The 14,072-nt window shown below is 44.0% G+C and overlaps 1 protein-coding gene across 1 annotated transcript in view; it reads right to left on the bottom strand.

The window, feature by feature from the left end:
* LOC126184665 (cuticle protein 21-like) overlaps positions 1-10,541 on the bottom strand; it is an 86,706-nt gene extending 76,165 nt beyond the window's left edge. The window contains exon 1 of the mRNA XM_049927158.1: positions 10,492-10,541. Coding sequence (XP_049783115.1) covers positions 10,492-10,503 — 12 coding nt within the window. The 5' untranslated portion in view covers positions 10,504-10,541. The remainder of the gene's footprint in view (positions 1-10,491) is intronic.
* Positions 10,542-14,072: the final 3,531 nt, after the last annotated feature.

Below are 14,072 nucleotides of genomic sequence, written 5' to 3'. Positions count from 1 at the left end.
TTAAGTAAAACTGGGTAAGAAATCGGCCATGCCCTTTCAAAAGTACTATCGCCGCAGATGCCTTAAGTGTTTTCGGGAAATCACAAAAAAACGTAAATCAGACTTGTTGGATACGGGTTTGAAAACTCGTCCTTTCGATTGCAGGTCCAGTGGGCTAGCTTACTATCAAACAGCGCCAAGTTAAATGGAACAGGTGCCTACTATGTGTTATTGATTGTAGTTGAAAATTAAATGTTCTAAAAATATGAGCACCAATTGATTCTCATATCTTATACTTTGTTTTCGGTATTTAGATTTCCTTTTTCCTTTGAGACTCAGAACAAATGGTAAAGCATAGAAATTTCCGTAACTTAATGTAACTTGTGACACACAACAATTTTTGTACGTAATATTAGGGAAGAAGACCAAACTGAATAGGTACAACATTCAAATAAAGATAGATAATTTTATTTTTATACAAATATTACAATGATAGATTGACAGAGCAATTCGTAAATATGTACAATTTATTGCTACATGAGAGCCATTTTCATAATACATTCGGTGGTCACATTTACAAGGTATCAGCTTGCGAGGGCACTAGTAGTGTACCTTTGCGTGTGGCGTGGCGAGGGAGGCATGTGCCGTCTTCAGAGGTGCTCCGTAGACTCCAGCAGCGGCAGCTGGAGACAGCAGAGAGCGTGCAGCTCCAGGAAGTATTCCTCCTGAAACAGTTGTAGCAGGTACTGTACTGAGGAAGATGTGTAATCAAACGGGAATACACTATTCTTGATGTCACTCCAGATTGGAGAAATTCATAGCACCATTAAAATGCTATTATAAGTATGCTTAAGTTCTGGATTAATTTTATTTGACCTCATCCATCGAGCATCGAAAACTGTTAATGGGGATCAAACGTTTGAATATTTCGAAATAAATTACAAACTGCTAAGAGTTTGAAATGTCATAATTCAATCATTGTAATTAACTTCACAGTAAATGCTGTGGTTACCTATTGCATGTAGTCGTTCAAAAATGGTTCAAATGGCTCTGAGCACTATGGGACTTAACTTCTACGGTCATCAGTCCCCTAGAACTTAGAACTACTTAAACCTAACTAACCTAAGCACATCACACACATCCATGCCCGAGGCAGGATTCGAACCTGCGACCGGAGCGGTCGCGCGGTTCCAGCCTGTAGCGCCTAGAACCACTCGGCCACCACGGCCGACTGCATGTAGTCGTTCTACATAGTTTTTAGTGTAGTCAGTTTGTATCGTGGAGGGAACCAAATTCTATTACTGACCCCTTTAAACTGTATGGACATAGTATTACTCAAGCTGCACATACTTAACTGTTGCCAGGAGGTACATTCACCACCAGAATCAGGCCGGCAGCTCGAGAAGGAAACATAGCAAGTGGCACGTTCAGCTTGAATTTATTTTGTCAGGTCCCCAATATTTATGAGTGAAAATAGGCTTCCAGTTTGACAACTGATCTATTTTCAGTTGTCTTGTAACCACGAAACGCATTAGAGGTGCTCTTAATTCCAAGGAGAAGAGGTGCAACATCAGATTAGTAATCACTGACGTCGTACACGTAATTTCTTTGATTGTAAGTGCATATATAGCCTTCCACTATATATGGACGTGTTATCATTACTTTCAAATGGTTCAATAAACTGAGACAGTCTCTGTAGACTTGATTTGCAATCGGTAATGGTAATATAGTGTTTCGAACCTGGAAGGATGTTTCGAGCAGCGGCAGCGGCAGGAACGACAGCGGCTCCCAGGGAGGCAGGCCCAGTTGGGACACCATCCTTGGAGACGACAGCATTAAAACCTTCACCAGGGGCAGCCGTGTACTGGACAGTGCGGACGCTGCCGTCGGGCTCGACCAGGCTGTAGCTGCCCTCCACCACGTCGCCGCTGCGGCTCTCCTGCTGCTGCTTGGCGTCGCCGGTCAGGGCGTCGCTGACGCTGTAGCTGAAGCTGTACTGCGGGTTGGGGTCGTAGTACGGGTCAGCCAGCTCGGCGGGCAGCCCACCGGCCAGGCGGCCAAGACCTCCGGCGTAACGAGCGGCGGCCAGACCAGCGTAGCCAGGAGCGAGACGAGAGTAGGCACCACCAATACCAACACCAGGGTAGGCACCTCCTAGAGCGCCAGTGTAGCCAGGGGCGACACCTGAGTAGCCAGTGGCGAGGCGAGAGTAGGCGCCACCAACACCAGGGTACGCACCTCCAAGTGCGCCAGTGTAGCCCGGAGCATAGCCACCGATGCCAGCACCAGACAGTCTGGCCCTAGCCGCTGCGGCTGCGGCGGCGGCGGCGGCAGCGGAAGCAGCGGCACCTCCGGCCAGGCCTCCTGGGAAAGCAATGAGTTAATAGTGGCGTCTCCTGTAATATCACACACAGTTCCTATCGAAGGTACTAGCAAATAGTTGCTTGCAGTAGGGTTTACATAGTATTAAAAGCTATGTCCATCTTCAGTTTAAGGCATTGCACAAGTTACCAGAATTGGTAATAACGATGCTCTACGGAGCTCAGATAATACGTCTAACAGATTCAATATACTAATTTCATTTAAAGAACAATTGTAAATTGCCATCCATCCAAACGTTCACTGAAAAGTAATTGTTCATTAATTTTACTACATTTTGGGGAAGTATGTCGTAATCTTCTTCCTTACTATATTGTGTTGTCGCCACAGGAATAATTAGAAGAAGAGGAAAGAAAAGAATTACGAAAACGAAAACCATGTTTCGAAACCTCTTGTAACTGGAAAGGATAGTTAGAGGAACACTTTTACAAGAATTGCTACAAACAGCATGCAGCAAAATTTGAACTGTGGGACAGAAAGTACACTCCTGGAAATGGAAAAAAGAACACATTGACACCGGTGTGTCAGACCCACCATACTTGCTCCGGACACTGCGAGAGGGCTGTACAAGCAATGATCACACGCACGGCACAGCGGACACACCAGGAACCGCGGTGTTGGCCGTCGAATGGCGCTAGCTGCGCAGCATTTGTGCACCGCCGCCGTCAGTGTCAGCCAGTTTGCCGTGGCATACGGAGCTCCATCGCAGTCTTTAACACTGGTAGCATGCCGCGACAGCGTGGACGTGAACCGTACGTGCAGTTGACGGACTTTGAGCGAGGGCGTATAGTGGGCATGCGGGAGGCCGGGTGGACGTACCGCCCAATTGCTCAACACGTGGAGCGTGAGGTCTCCACAGTACATCGATGTTGTCGCCAGTGGTCGGCGGAAGGTGCACGTGCCCGTCGACCTGGGACCGGACCGCAGCGACGCACGGATGCACGCCAAGACCGTAGGATCCTACGCAGTGCCGTAGGGGACCGCACCGCCACTTCCCAGCAAATTAGGGACACTGTTGCTCCTGGGGCATCGGCGAGGACCATTCGCAACCGTCTCCATGAAGCTGGGCTACGGTCCCGCACATCGTTAGGCCGTCTTCCGCTCACGCCCCAACATCGTGCAGCCCGCCTCCAGTGGTGTCGCGACAGGCTTGAATGGAGGGACGAATGGAGACGTGTCGTCTTCAGCGATGAGAGTCGCTTCTGCCTTGGTGCCAATGATGGTCGTATGCGTGTTTGGCGCCGTGCAGGTGAGCGCCACAATCAGGACTGTCAACTACCCTGGCCAGCAAGATCTCCAGATCTGTCCCCCATTGAGCATGTTTGGGACTGGATGAAGCATCGTCTCACGCGGTCTGCACGTCCAGCACGAACGCTGGTCCAACTGAGGCGCCAAGTGGAAATGGCATGGCAAGCCGTTCCACAGGACTACATCCAGCATCTCTATGATCGTCTCCATGGGAGAATAGCAGCCTGCATTGCTGCGAAAGGTGGATATACACTGTACTAGTGCCGACATTGTGCATGCTCTGTTGCCCGTGTCTAAGTGCCTGTGGTTCTGTCAGTGTGATCATGTGATGTATCTGACCCCAGGAATGTGTCAATAAAGTTTCCCCTTCCTGGGACAATGAATTCACGGTGTTCTTATTTCAATTTCCAGGAGTGTATAAATAAAATTATAGACAAATATTTGCAACTGTGGATAAAGTGTGTATGTGTTAAAGTAATACACTGACGATTCTAAAATAAACCAATTACTGTTTATTATGGGTAAAACCGCTCAAGTAATTTGTGAAGGGAATTATGATGATAACTAATTATGAAATATTAGTGAATTTTCACGAATTATTGTGTAGCACTAAAGATGTGGAATCTAAAAGGAAATCCGAAGTCTTTTGCATGTAGAATGACCCCAAGAAGAAAAACATGTTAGCCATTCGGGCATGTGAATCAGACGTTGTCCCTCCTTTGGGAGACTGCTGTACAAACTACCTGTGAGTCCGAGTCCGGCGTTGTAAGGAAGGCCGCCCCGCAGGGCGGGAGCCGCCGAGTAGGAGACGGCGGGAGAGCCCAGGTAGCCCGCACTGGCCGCGCCCAGCAGCGCGCATGCGCACAACAGTACCTGCAACACCACAGACGGGCACGTGTACCGTCTGTAAACACAAATTCCACTACGCCAAAGAGTACAGTACGTGCTATCAACGAGATGCACGACATATGTTTGACTTAGATGTTCTTACTTCGGGATAAAAGAACCTACTTGTTATTCTTAGTGTCAAAAGACAAGTGTTAACATGCAGACATTTATGGTGACTTCAGTACTCATTCAAGCCAACAACGACCTCCATTTCCTATGATTTATGCCTCAGAAATCACCATTATCACTGCTCAAGTTTGTTTCTAAAGACAGCATGTTGTTAGAAGCAACACTATTAGAAGTAGTTTGTGAATGCTAGGGCCGACTTGCCCAGAAAATTATGAAGTGAACATAATTATGAGCGCAAACAGAATAATCTGCTTCTAGACATTATTTACAATACCTTTAACCTGATTTGACTGAAATGTACGTATTATCACATACACATCTTTTCACATATATCCGATGAAACACCAGTAAAGCACCTTCATAATGTTTCCAGATTTTTGATATTGAACTTTTACTCTAGAATTAATGTTATACACCTACATCTACATCTACATGATTACGCTACAATTCACATTTAAGTGCTTGGCAGAGGGTTCATCGGACCACAATCATACTATCTCTCTACCATTTCACTCCCGAACAGCGCGCGGGAAAAATGAACACCTAAACCTTTCTGTTCGAGCTCTGATTTCTCTTATTTTATTTTGATGAACATTCCTACCTATGTAGGTTGGGCTCAACAAAATATTTTCGCATTCGGAAGAGGAAGTTGCTGTCTGAAGTTTCGTAAATAGATCTCGCCGCGACGAAAAACGTCTTTGCTTTAATGACTTCCATCCCAACTCGCGTATCATATCTGCCACACTCTCTCCCCTATTACGTGATAATACAAAACGAGTTGCCCTTTCTTGCACCCTTTCGATGTCCTCCGTCAATCCCACCTGGTAAGGATCCCACACCACGCAGCAATATTCTAACAGAGGACGAACGAGTGTAGTGTAAGCTGTCTCTTCAGTGGACTTGTTGCACCTTACAAGTGTCCTGCCAATGAAACGCAACCTTTGGCTCGCCTTCCCCACAATATTGTCTATGTGGTCTTTCCAACTGAAGTTGTTCGTAATTTTTACACCCAGGTACTTAGTTGAATTGACAGCCTTGAGAATTGTACTATTTATCGAGTAATCGAATTCCAACGGATTTCTTTTGGAACTCATGTGGGTCACCTCACACTTTTCGTTATTTAGCGTCAACTGCCACCTGCCACACCATACAGCAATCTTTTCTAAATCGCTTTCCAACTGTTACTGGTCTCCGGAAGACCTTACTAGACGGTAAATTACAGCATCATCTGCGAACAACCTAAGGGAACTGTTCAGATTATCACCCAGGTCATTTATATAGATCAGGAACAGCAGAGGTCCCAGGACGCTTCCCTGGGGAACACCTGATATCACTTCAGTTTTACTCGATGATTTGCCGTCTATTACTACGAACTGCGACCTTCCTGACAGGAAATCACGAATCCAGTCGCACAACTGAGACGATACCGCATAGGCCCACAGCTTGATTAGAAGTCGCTTGTGAGGAACGGTGTCAAAAGCTTTCCGGAAATCTATAAATACGGAATCAACTTGAGGTCCCCTGTCGATAGCGGCCATTACTTCGTGCGAATAAAGAGCTAGCTGCGTTTTCTGAAACCATGCTGATTACGTGTCAATAGATCGTTCCCTTCGAGGTGATTCATAATGTTTGAACACAGTATATGCTCCAAAACCCTACTGCAGACAGACGTCAATGATATAGGTCTGTAGTTCGATGGATTACTCCTACTATCCCTTCTTAAACAATGGTGCGACCTGCGCAATTTTCCAATCTGTAGGTACAGATCTATCGGTGAGCGAGCGGTTGTATATGATTGCTAAGTAGGGAGCTATTGTATCAGCGTAATCTGAAAGGAACCTAATCGGTATACAATCTGGGCCTGAAGACTTGCCCGTATCAAGCGATTTGAGTTGCTTCGCAACCCCTAAGGTATCTACTTCTAAGAAACTCATGCTAGCAGCTGTTCGTGTTTCAAATACTGGAATATACCATTCGTCTTCCCGGGTGAAGGAATTTCGGAAAACTGCGTTCAATAACTCCGCTTTAGCGGCACAGTCGTCGGTAACAGTACCATCAGCACTGCGCAGCGAAGGTATTGACTGCGTCTTGCCGCTTGTGTACTTTACATACGACCAGAATTTCTTCGGATTTTCTACCAAATTTCGAGACAATGTTTCGTTGTGGAACCTATTAAATGCATTTGGCATTGAAGTCCGTGCCAAATTTCTCGCGTCTGTAAATTTTAGCCAGATCGGAAATACAGTTAATGGGGCCTGCATGGCTACCGAAGCTCCTATTCTCAGAATATCATAAACATTGAAAAAACATTAAAGTGCTGTTTGGAAGAAGTTCCTGCTAATGAGGCAGATAGAAAACCGTCACTGGAGCTTGAAATTCAGGAAATTTCCCTGATGTGAATTGAAAGGGGAAGTGCAAGAGCTTGTTATGTTTAAAAGTTGGATAGTTGTCGGCTCCAGCATTGACAAAGGGATCTTCTGGACATTACCTGAAGTACTTTAAGCAAAATAACTGGGAACAATGGCGATGCAGATGACATACTGTGGTTAACACCAGTGTGAAGAACAATACAACAATGTCTACATTTATAGCTTCCCACTGCCAACTGCCAATCCCTTTTCTGCTTAAGTCAACGGATGATATCGTCACAAGTGTTGAATTTTTTATCGGTTTGACTTAGTAAGATATCATGGTATACATTACATCAATACACTTTATCGTAACTTTGAATGGAGCAATCCTGTTCTAGAGTAATAAAAGGAGTAAAATCTAGTGTTATTAGGCATCAGAATTTCACATCCACATCACTAAAAACCTTTCAGTGGTGGAAGAAGAGGATTTCAGTTTCCTTGAACGCCAGTACTGTACTGAGAAGAAGTTAGCAGGGTACAACATGTACGTCAGTTAGTACTAGTTAGGTGGGATTACATTCGTTCTTCAGATTTATAATTTGAAAACACATGGCAGTGCATGGAGAATATAGGTAGTCACAGCTTGTTTCAAATGTCTGATAAGGGAGGGGACTTTGGCCTTTGAACTGAAGCTGTAGTATTGACATTCGACTCAGGTAGGTATTGAGAGAGAGCGAGAGAGAGAGAGACAGACAGGCAGACAGACAGAGAGGAAGAGAGGGATGGACATAACAAGGGAGAAATTGAAACAGAGGGTCTGCAGCAAGTTTTCATGTGCCCAGGTCTGTGATAGTAAATATATGTTCTTGTGTTGTGGGGAGTCATCACATTCGTATAATGAAGTAAAGCGGACGTCTGAAACTTTCAATTGTGTTGTGGAGAAAGAAGGTAGCCACAAAAATAGGATGAGGAGGAACGAAGTTTGTAAGATGTGATGGTACACAAATATGCTAAAATTGACAGATAAAGCATTAAACGAATCATTACTGGAGATAATTAGCGAGAACGTTTAATTGAGAAGGAATTATGATAAACTGTGCTACAATGTTGTAGCACAGTGAACACCATACTTGAATATTTTGTTATGACTTAAATCTTGGCTCGAAAAAGGATGTTAAAAATGAAGTGAACAAACACAATAATGTATAATTTGTGACCTGAAACTGCAATACCTGAGCAAACTGTCGAAGATGACTTCGAATATGTAAAATATTTACTGGGGAATATACTTTATATGCCAAACTAAAAAAAAAAATTGCAGAAGAAAGGAAGAGATGGCTAATCGGTTTTAAAGAGACCAAAAACTGATGAATTAAAAATAAGAAAAGAGAGACTCGACGCCTTCCATCCAAAGTCATGAAACGAGATGAAAGAAAGAGAAAAAATCAGTGTGTACCATAATATTCAACACTTTCCATCAGTATGTCGATGACGAAGCCTAGTATATTATACTGCTTTACATGTTTTTACAATACAACTTGCAGTTCACATTAATGAAGGACTATGACGGTAGCACTCAATGTAAGAAAGAAAACAAAAGGTTTATAATTTATACATAAAAACAGCTACCAGCCACATGTATGGTTTAAAAAGGTTTATTATCTTCAGACCATTGGATTGCGCGTGACCTTGATTAGGACTTAGTCTCTGTGAGCGCTATGCAGCCTGTGGCGCGCGATTCAAACTGGTCACGGTGCAACACGGGCCCTAGTATTACTAGACCCATGTTACAGAAAAATTAGGTTCCGGTTGCGTAACCGCTGTCTTATCAGTTGATAACGCGCTCTGCTCGGCGCGTTTCCTGTACTTAATGAGGCGCAGCTGCGTGCCGCGCTGCAGCTTAGAGTCAAGTTCTATAACTTTAAAGAAGGCGCTCGCTTAAAGTTCTGGTCTGAAGATAATAAACCTTTTTAAACCATACATGTGGCTGGTAGCTGTTTTTTATATAAATTATAAACCTTAAGTACAACAGCCACGTTTCTTAACATGTCGACTTTCGACAAAATAGCAGAAAACAAAAGATTCTTACAAAGTGTTCTGTTGCATCTGGCCCGTAACGGCAACATCCGTCTACTCACAGCTAAGAGGACAACGATACTATTTCACGTTTAACTGAGTCATAGTAAATCAGATTCATCCTTCCGCATGATTAAAAATGTAAAAAAGAAGTTAACAGTTTCAGCTTTTGTCTAAAGATGAATGCATTTCTCGGAATATGGTATCATCGATGCAATGCCTTAAGATTTATTTCCATTTATTCTTAATTGTTCAATTGTTCTCTTATTTATGCAGCACATTTTCCAACTATCAAACAGGGTTAACTAAAAATGAGAACAATAACACATTTTGTTAGACATTCAAGATATGTGAAATCAGAAATTTAGATTTGAAGCCAGATGTTTCTTCCGCAAGCAATACCTTTCGAGTGGTCATCTATCCATTCTTTAGAATTACCTTAGCTTGTCTTTCTCTCAGTCTCCTAGCTATACTCATTGTCACACAGGCCAGCTGGGCAAGTTCCGCGGTATTTCAAACAAAAGACGACTTTGAGAGGTAAAAGCAGCAAAAGCAAGAACCCGACCATCGCTAAGTTAAACGTAAGCTACGAACTATGGTGCCGCTTGGGATGTTCTCGTTACCGAAATATTGGCAGAGCTAAGAGAAGCCATAACTGATTTAAAAATGGTAAGACTTATTGAGATCCAATCCCGAACCTATGAATAGATAATATATTGAAACAATCGAGCAAGCATAACATGCAGCTTACGATTAATTCAATCATATGTCAACTCATATTTCACATTTTCGTTTCCTTTCGAGTGATCATCTATCCATTCTTTAGAATTACCTTAGCTTGTCTTTCTCTCAGTCTCCTAGCTATACTCATTGTCACACAGGCCAGCTGGGCAAGTTCCGCGGTATTTCAAACAAAAGACGACTTTGAGAGGTAAAAGCTGCAAAAGCAAGAACCCGACCATCGCTAAGTTAAACGTAAGCTACGAACTATGGTGCCGCTTGGGATGTTCTCGTTACCGAAATATTGGCAGAGCTAAGAGAAGCCATAACTGATTTAAAAATGGTAAGACTTATTGAGATCTAATCCCGAACCTATGCGTAACGTTACTAACATTTATTTACTGTCTAAAAACGTCTTCCTCTTTTCCTATCTGGTGGCAGTTTTATTTCCATATACAGCCACAGTTTCTTACATTGCAGTGCTGCAGAATTTATGCAGTGGTGAGAACTCGACTAGGTCGAATCCCCATCTGACCATCCAGACTTATGCTTCCTGCGATTTCGTTAAATCACTTAGAGTGGATGCTCTGATGCTTCATTTGAAAAGCCGTGGTGAGTTTCATTCCCCGCTCTTTGCTATAGCTCTCATATACCATGTTTTGGTCAACTGACTGCTGTACCTGCCTGCTACCATGTCCTTCGCATCTCGCTGTTGCCTCACCTGAATAGCCATGTCGGCTTGTGGAGACGACTGGTGGACGACTGGCTCCAGCACCGGCTGGAAGCCTCTTTATAGTGACAGAGCAGGGCAGAGCCCCCACCTGCCCCGGCCGGACGTCACTGAGTGGCAGACTAGCCGGTGGTGACGCAACACCCGCCCAGAGGGATCTGGTTCGCCGCATCTGCCACGCCTCGCGACCTCACACGCACACACACACACACACACACACACACACACCGTCCATCGGCTCATCTCGTTCTTCTTCCTGCAGCGTTTCGAAATAAATTGACCTTGACATTTCACTCTGTATCTGAAAGTAAGATGGGTAGCGTCCAACATCACTGTCACGTCAGCCCTAATGGGACTAAGGAGATGGTGTTTGGCGAAACCCGAAATTGTTCCTGCTGCAGTGCGTATATAGAGAGACATTTCCAAAGACCAAACGATTGTAACCCACACGCATCGAGCCTTTAGACAATGGAGAGGATGGGTAGAAAAGTGTGTAAGCTAGATAAGCTCAGAAAAACAAGAAAGAGCGCCTTCTGACCTCCTACTTCCTACTGAAATGCAGAGAAATCCGTACCACATTATCTTTAGCGAAGGTCGTTCGTCACATCAGATCTCCATCTGCCAACCGCTTCACTAGAAGAGTTAGCCTGGCCGTCCTCAGGGAAATGTTGCCTCAAGACAAGCTTCACCTACACCTGTCATAATGGGAATTAGTAATACAGTAAGCTAATCTGACAACAAGTTGAAAAGCTGTAAAATAAGAACATTTTACTGCTCAATTAAAACACAAAGAACTGCAGAGAATTGTAATTAATTGTACAGAGAAAACAGATCACAATCGAACCCTATCCATATGCAGAAAGAGATCAATTTGTCAGTGACACCGAGGACATTATAACTGGATAAACTTAATTGTGCATTGACCTTGTCCTTCTATGGATCAAATTCAGTAAAGAGAAAAAACAGATGAAACGAATATGTGTTACTAAAAAGAGTTCCATCGCACTGTCATTCTGGGATTCATTTCTTGAGAACAAATAGAAATCAGCGGTTTCAGCAGTTAAAGAAGAAATAAACTACTTACTATTAAATTTTATTTGTGCTTGTCAAAAATGACACTCATGGTCATAAATTGAGGATAATGCTGACACATGAAGAAACAAGGCTCTGGTGGCCGGTTTGCTGGTTCAAATCACCTCGGGGGATGACCATGCGGTGCGTTTGACCTGGGGTCGTCGCACTGCTGTACACAACACAGAGGTGTGTTGGTGCATGTCACAGTACGGTGCAGCGAGTAAGTGTGCAGACGTTTTCCAGACCGTGTGTTGAAAATGGCTCAATGAACACATATTGATGACGTTATGAGGAGTAGAATACTAGGGCGAGTGGAGGCTCGTCAAACACAACAGGTCGTAGCACAGGCCCTCCGTATGCCACAAAGTGTGATCTCAAGATTATGGCAACGATTCCAGCAGACAGGAAACGTGTCCAGGCACTACAATGCGGTCGTCCACAGTGTACAACACCATAAGAAGACCGATATCTCACCATCAGTCCCCTCAGACGGCCATGGATTAATGCAGGTAGCCTTGCTCGGGACGTTACCGCAGCCACTGGAACAGTTGCCTCCAGACACGCAGTCTACAGACGACCGAACAGGCATGAATTATTCGCCCAGAAACATGAAAGGTGAATTCCACTGATCCCTGGTCACAGGAGAGCCCGTAAAGCCTGGTGTGAAGAAAACAGTACATGGTCATAGGAACAGTGGTCCCAGGTTGTGTTCACGGACGAGTCCAGGTATAGTGTGAACAGTGATTCTGGCCGGGTTATCATCTGGGGTGAACCAGGAACCAGCTACCAACCCCTTAATTTCCTTGAAAGGGACCTGTATGGAGGTCATGGTTTGATAGTGTGGGGTGGGATGATGTTTGGTGCACGTATACCCCTGCATGTCTTTGACAGAGGAACTGTAATAGGTCAGGTGTATCGGGACGTCATTTTGCACCATTATACCCGCCTTTTCAGGGGTGCAGTGGGTTCCACCTTCCTCCTGATGGATGATAACGCACGGCCCCACCGAGCTGCCATCGTGGAGGAGTACCCTGAAACAGAAGATATCAGGTGAATGGAGTGGCCTGCCTGTTCTGCAGACCTAAAGCCCATCGAGCACGTCTGGGATGCTCTCCGTCGACGTATCGCTGCACATCTTCAAACGCCTAGGACACTTCAGGAGCTCCGACAGGCACTGGTGCAAGAATGAGAGTCTATACCCCAGCAGCTGTTCGACCACCTGATCCATAGTATGCCAACCCGTTGTGCGGTTTGGTGTTCTTAACCCATGTTGATGTCGCGATCCATGAGCAGGAAAGAGTGGCGTTTTGTAGCATATATTTTTCGGGGCGGTTTTCTCAAGTTATCACCAATACCGTGGACTCACAGATCTGTGTCGTGTGTGTTCGCTATGTGCCTATGCTATTAGCGCCAGTTTTGTGTAGTGTCACGTTGTGTGGCACAAAATTCTGCAATTATCCTTAAATTATGAGCATGAGTGGATATGTGCTTTGTCTGGCGTAAGGTGCAACTCACACACGATAAAATATTCAAAACGTGATTAAGAATATTGGAGGAAAAGCCTTCTTGAAAAATTAAACTCTGATTATTGTCAAAAAGCTCTGTACAACTACGAATTTCTGTCAGCAGAAAAATTACAGACATTCCAACCAATTGCGTTATTTGTAACGTAATGGAAAGAAAAGGCTCAAATGAACACTAATCATGAATGTTGTTAGTCGTCTGAGAGACGAAGTTGTCGTTCAATTAATCGTTTTGACAAACAAACATTTCGTTCTTGCGCTTGCTTTTTTTACCTAGGAAAATTTCTCGAAAAAACCTTCTCCATCAATAGAATCAATAACATATGAGTACAAACAAGTTTTCATCTCCATAATAAAGTATTCCAGACAATTTCGCTCAGATTCACAAAAATCAAATCTCTTTCTCTAAAACCTCCACTGCTCGCCACTATGCCTCAAATAAGAATGCCCCAGCGCTGCATAACTGACAGGTGAGCAAGAGAACCGTAGATAAACTTAAACACTGCGTCAAGGACTTATTCACTACCTGTGCTCATTCAGCTTTGTGCCAATACAGTAAATGTGAATTATTTACAATGGCAGAAAACAAATGAAAAACTTACAACTGTTACAAAACTCTGTTCCGCAGCAAAATCTTTTGCTACATTCGAGCTCTCTCTCTGATCTCTCACATATTAAACAATGCAACCAGTATTGTTTCTGAATTGTTCGCCAAACTGAGTAGATATTTACATTACTTTTTTGATAGTATCCACTCTGTTTAATCGTCTACCAGAAAGAGAAAAAGCAATGGATATCTGGAATGTTACATTTGTCTTTTTTTTTTGATGCGGCCCGCCACGAATTCTTTTCTTGCGCCAACCTCTTCATCTCAGAGAAGCACTTGCAACCTACGTCCTCAATTATTTGCTGGATGTATTCCAATCTCTTCCTTTCTCTACAATTTTTGCCCTCTACACTTCCCTCCAGTACCAC

The sequence above is a fragment of the Schistocerca cancellata genome, chromosome 1, assembly GCF_023864275.1.
Source record: "Schistocerca cancellata isolate TAMUIC-IGC-003103 chromosome 1, iqSchCanc2.1, whole genome shotgun sequence".
Lineage (NCBI taxonomy): Eukaryota > Metazoa > Arthropoda > Insecta > Orthoptera > Acrididae > Schistocerca > Schistocerca cancellata.
This window is presented reverse-complemented; position numbering and strand designations above follow the sequence as displayed.